The sequence below is a fragment of the Dromiciops gliroides genome, chromosome 3 (assembly GCF_019393635.1).
Source record: "Dromiciops gliroides isolate mDroGli1 chromosome 3, mDroGli1.pri, whole genome shotgun sequence".
Taxonomy (NCBI): domain Eukaryota; kingdom Metazoa; phylum Chordata; class Mammalia; order Microbiotheria; family Microbiotheriidae; genus Dromiciops; species Dromiciops gliroides.
Genome location: NC_057863.1, coordinates 582,770,775 through 582,775,620, shown reverse-complemented (window position 1 = coordinate 582,775,620; position 4,846 = coordinate 582,770,775). Strand labels below are relative to the sequence as shown.

At 43.3% G+C, this 4,846-nt stretch overlaps 1 protein-coding gene across 1 annotated transcript; it reads right to left on the bottom strand.

Moving 5' to 3' along the window:
* Positions 1–257: 257 nt before the first annotated feature.
* LOC122748032 (matrix metalloproteinase-26-like) lies at positions 258–3,656 on the bottom strand. Its single transcript, XM_043993769.1, has 5 exons — positions 3,558–3,656; positions 2,308–2,531; positions 1,717–1,865; positions 706–831; positions 258–448 (listed from the first exon to the last, which is right to left on the bottom strand). The coding sequence occupies exons 1-5, from the start codon at positions 3,654–3,656 to the stop codon at positions 258–260; spliced, it is 789 nt and encodes a 262-aa protein (XP_043849704.1).
* Between the last annotated feature and the right edge of the window lie 1,190 nt (positions 3,657–4,846).

Genomic DNA, 4,846 nt, shown 5'->3' with positions numbered 1-4,846 from the left:
TATTGTTAGTGGATCATAGTAGCACCTACCTCCCCCCCCACACCCCCCAGGTTATTGTTGAGAAAATTAAGATTTAGCTTACCTTAGTTGGCAGGCTTTTAAAAAAATGCTTTTCCTCCCTACCTACCTCTAAGCAGATTAGAATTTATCAAGGGGGAAAATTTCTCTAAAGTTCTTTGGAGTGGGTGGGACAACTATTCTGAGACCACTGGTGAAACATTTTGTTTCACCATGTGACCCTTGAGGGTTTCTCATCTTCACCCGCTTCTTCCCAAGGTACTGACCTTATAAAGCATCTGGATCCCTTCTATATCATCATCGCTGAGCCTGAAGAGTTCTGGGTCCTGGTATTTGTAGTTGGGGAACATGATGGAGTTTTTATCCTGAGAGTGTCCCAGGCCCAAGGCATGGCCTATCTCGTGAACAGCCACCAGGAAGAGATTGATGCCTGAGGCAGAAAGAATGGGGAAAAGTAAGGGAAGGATAATAGGAGTGGAAAAGAATGAAGCATTAAAAAGCAAAATTAGAATGGAGGAAATTAGGTAGTTGAGGACTTGGAAAACACAGGAACCCTAAGGAAGGGGAAGAACCACCCTTTCCAGACAGTGCTTCCCACTGTCTCTTGTACTACTCTACGGGTTCCTAATTATTCCTTAGGGCTCAGATAAAGCAACTCCATCAATCAGTACAAATATGGTCATTTACCCTCCTCAGAATCAGACCAATCTTCATCACTGTCAAAGTGGACAGCTCCTTGGTAGTAAGGATCTGGAGCAAAAGCATGAGCTAGGACATTTCCTTTTCCATCAAAGGGGTAGGGATCACCATGATCTACAGGGGACAAGGAACAGAATATGCAGTTAATTTCTTGTTCAGTCATATCCAACTATTTTTTGATGCAACTTGGGTTTTTCCTGACAAAGATGCTGTAGTGATTTGCCATTTCCTTCTCCAGCTCATTTTATAGTTGAGGAAACAAACACAAACAGGGTAAAGTGATTTGCCCAGGGTCACAGGTAGTCACAGTATCTGAAGCTGGATTTTGAATTCAGGAAGCGAAGTCTTGATTCCAGGCCTTGAACACTGCACCAGCCAACCCAGCTTCCAATGGCAGGCATCATGCTAAACAATTTAAAATATGTCATTTGGGGGCAGCTAGGTGGAGCAGTGGATAGAGCACCATCTCTGGAATCAGGAGGACCTGAGTTCAAGGCCTCAGACACTTAACACTTACTAGCTGTGTGACCCTGGGCAAGTCACTTAACCCCAATTGCCTCACCAAAAAAAAAATGTCATTTGGGCAGGAATTGAGACTACACTAGGAACATATGAAATAGAATGAACATGCTACTTGGTAGCTTTGATGAGAATATCATGTCAGGGATTCTCCTATCCCATATTTTTTTTTTTAATTTTTTAGTGAGGCAATTGGGGTTAAGTGACTTGCCCAGGGTCACACAGCTAGTTAGTGTTAAATGTCTGAGGCCAGATTTGAACTCAGGTACTTCTGACTCCAGGGATGGTGCTCTATCCACTGCACCACCTAGCTGCCCCTCCTATCCTATATTTTGAAGTGAACATTTTAGGGAGGAATAACAGCACAACCAGGAGGATGAGGATGGAGTTTGCTACTGTAATTTGCCTGATTACTTTCAGGTGATTATAGTGTCAGCTAATTAGATAGGAGCCCTCATTTTACAAACATTTCCTCCTTACATCCACTAGCGAAAGCAAACTCTATGTCAGAATTGTGTCGGTACACTCTTCGGAATTTCAAGGGGGTCACACTGCTCCAGACTTCTGCTGCCTTCTGCACAATCTTTTGAACTGTCTTTCGACTCATGTTGTCTGGATAGCTGACGATACTGAGAGAGAAAAGGAAGAAAGAAAGGAGTTGAGGTGGTGAGCCTGGCTTCAATGTGAGGCATTACTGCTCCCATCAGGTACCTGGGCTATCAATAGATTTCTCTAGGTTTACCTATGTCATTTTGTTCTAGTTAAGAAAATGCAAACTACTCCTAGAGAGATCATAGAGGCAGGGCAATGGGGGTTAAGTGACTTGCTTAGGGTCACACAGCTAGTAAGTGTCAAGTATCTGAGGCCAGATTTGAACTCAGGTCCTCCTGGATCCAGGGCCACTGCTTTATCCACTGTGCCACCTAGCTGCCCCTGGATTCACTCTTGCAAATAAAATATAGTTTTGATACTGTACTGACAATACAACATCCCCTCCAACCCTTACTCAGTCTGTCCCCCCAGGTACAGATTCTCCTGGAGATTCTCCATTATACAACTAAGAGCAGATACCTGTAGGTTATGTGGTTTTTATGAATTTTAGGTTTCCCAGGAAAAAAGGAGTAGTCAGCAATATCTCGGACCCCACACCGAGGCTGGTGTATGAAAGCCATCGTGGGCTCATCCAACCAGCCAGTTTCTTCCAGCCTGAAGAAATGCTGCAAGAAGCGCAGCTGATCCTCCAGAGAATTATACTGAGTTTCTTCTTCACTGTAGAAGAATCGGTGGAAGTAATCCTAGGATAAAAAAAAATAAACACAAAAAGAAATGAAATTTGAGTCAGAGACATGAGAGAATATTCAGGGAGTTACAATGTGGAATTGAACATTTGCTGAGTGGGGCAAAGGGTGGCCACGAAACTGATCTGATTCAGTTCAATAGGCACTAGATATTACAACTGCAATACAAACCCCTTATTTTGCAGGTAGAGTAACTTAGTCTAGAGAATATAAGTGATTTAAAACCCAGGTGGAATAGGAAGTTACCAACTCAGGTCCTCTGACTTCAAATCCAAACTTTTTTCCATTGCACTATGAACAAATATCAGGGGTGATTAAGTGCCTATGTCCAGTTCCATTAGGGATCTAAGGGAAAATATCATGGTGTCTTAAACTTCAAGGCTTCCATTGGGGTGGGAAGGTGGACACACAAATATCCACAAAGATTGTTCCTGTCCAATGGAAATAGGCAGTACTTAGTACTTAGCAGTAGTTAGATACAAAGAAAGGTAGTTCTTGGAAGAACTACCTCAAAAACCAACCATCCCACTCCAGCACCCCAAGCATGGCACAGGGATATAGAAGTAAAGGACAATAAAAGTAGTGACAAAAGAACAAGGCACAACACCAGTAGCTCCAATTTATCTTTGAGAATGGGGATTGTCTTTTGACTTTCTTTGTATCACTAGGACTTAGCACAGTGCCTGAAATTAAGAGGCAACTAATAGATGCTTGTTGACTGACATCTCTCTCAATTTGCCAGCATGTAGTTCCTTCTTGACTATCCTGAGCTAGCCTACATAGAGATTGTTTTTTCCTCTCCCAACCCTTTTTTGCAGAGAAATTTTCAGGCATATATGCATATAAAATAGGCACATAACCTTTTACTATTGCCATTCCCAGTTATGTGACCCAATATGGGGTCATGACCCACAGTTTAAGGGGCTAGGCACTATGACACCTAGCTGCCCCCCCAGTACCACCCCCTCTACCACCCCCAGCCCAGTTAAGGTTTTGATATTCTCAGGAAAACCAAATACTTACCTGAAAAAAGCTCAAGTCATCATGGACATCCTTGGGGACAACTGGTAATGACAAACACCAGGGAAGGAAAAAGGCAAAGATGAGAAGTGTAGATAGCATGATTAAAGTTCCAGCTCTACTGTGGCCCTTTTCTCCTCCTGGGAGAATTTATAAGACTCAGGTCCTGGTGACTTATATCAGGTAGGGCCTCTTTTCTTGGTTCAGAGGACGTTGGTAACTAGGTGGAGTGCCAAAGTGATGAGATTAGCTACTTGATTTTAATCTTTCCTCTAATTTCCATTCATTGCTCCCTCCACCCTCCACCCGCCCCCCCCCACCCCAGGCCCTAGGGCTATTGCTGGGAAGTAGAGGTACTCTAAGTCTCTGAGGTCTCCAAACATTTTTTTTTTGACCTTGCATCCCTGTCAGTATTCCCCTTCTCCCCAGCCCCATCCCATGTTTGGTTGAGGGGAAGGGGGGAGAGGGAGGAGTTATATCAGTCTTCCCAATGGCACTTGAGCTGTTCTTTTTATGACTTCTCAAGTTAGGAATAGGTTATAATTCCTTGGAGGACTGTTTATCCCTCATTCTCCCCCAAAGGAAGAAAGCTCAGGACCTTCTACAAGGGATAAGAGAAATGTTGAGTTGTAATCAGTGAAGGCAAGATAAAGTTGTGTTAGACACCCCCCCCCCAGATTTACTGAGGGGGAGGGGGCAATTTTTTCCACTCTGATTAGTTTATTACAAATACTTTGGGGTTACACCCTGATCTCCCAGGTGGCCCTTGGCCCCACTATCAATGTCACTGGGTTAGTGTATTCTGGATTATGCCATCAAAGATGATGGGTATGTCCTAGAGTATGGATAAGTCTTTGCATATCTGTTTCCATATTGGGCTGACCCTCTCCCCTAGAGTCACAGGAACAAGAGAAGCAAGGAACAGATTGAGATATTGAAAGAGAGGCAGAGAGAAAAAGAGGGAAGACAGGGAGAGTGAGAGACAAAGGCAAGGACACAGGGTAGCCAGACAGAGACAGACAAAGATGGAGACAGAGGCAGAGACAGAGACAGAAAGAAAGAATGAGGGTAACAGAAACAGACAAAGAAGGACAGCAAGAGAGACAGAGACAGAAAGACAAAAAGGCAGAAATATATACATGGGCAAAGAGATATACAGAGACAGAATTATGATAGCTTAACTTCATTTGACCTTAACATTTGCAAAACTCTACACTGCTTAATACAAGATAGGTGTGTATATTTCTATATATGTAGACATATATACAGAGATTGTAAATGGGAGTTAGGGG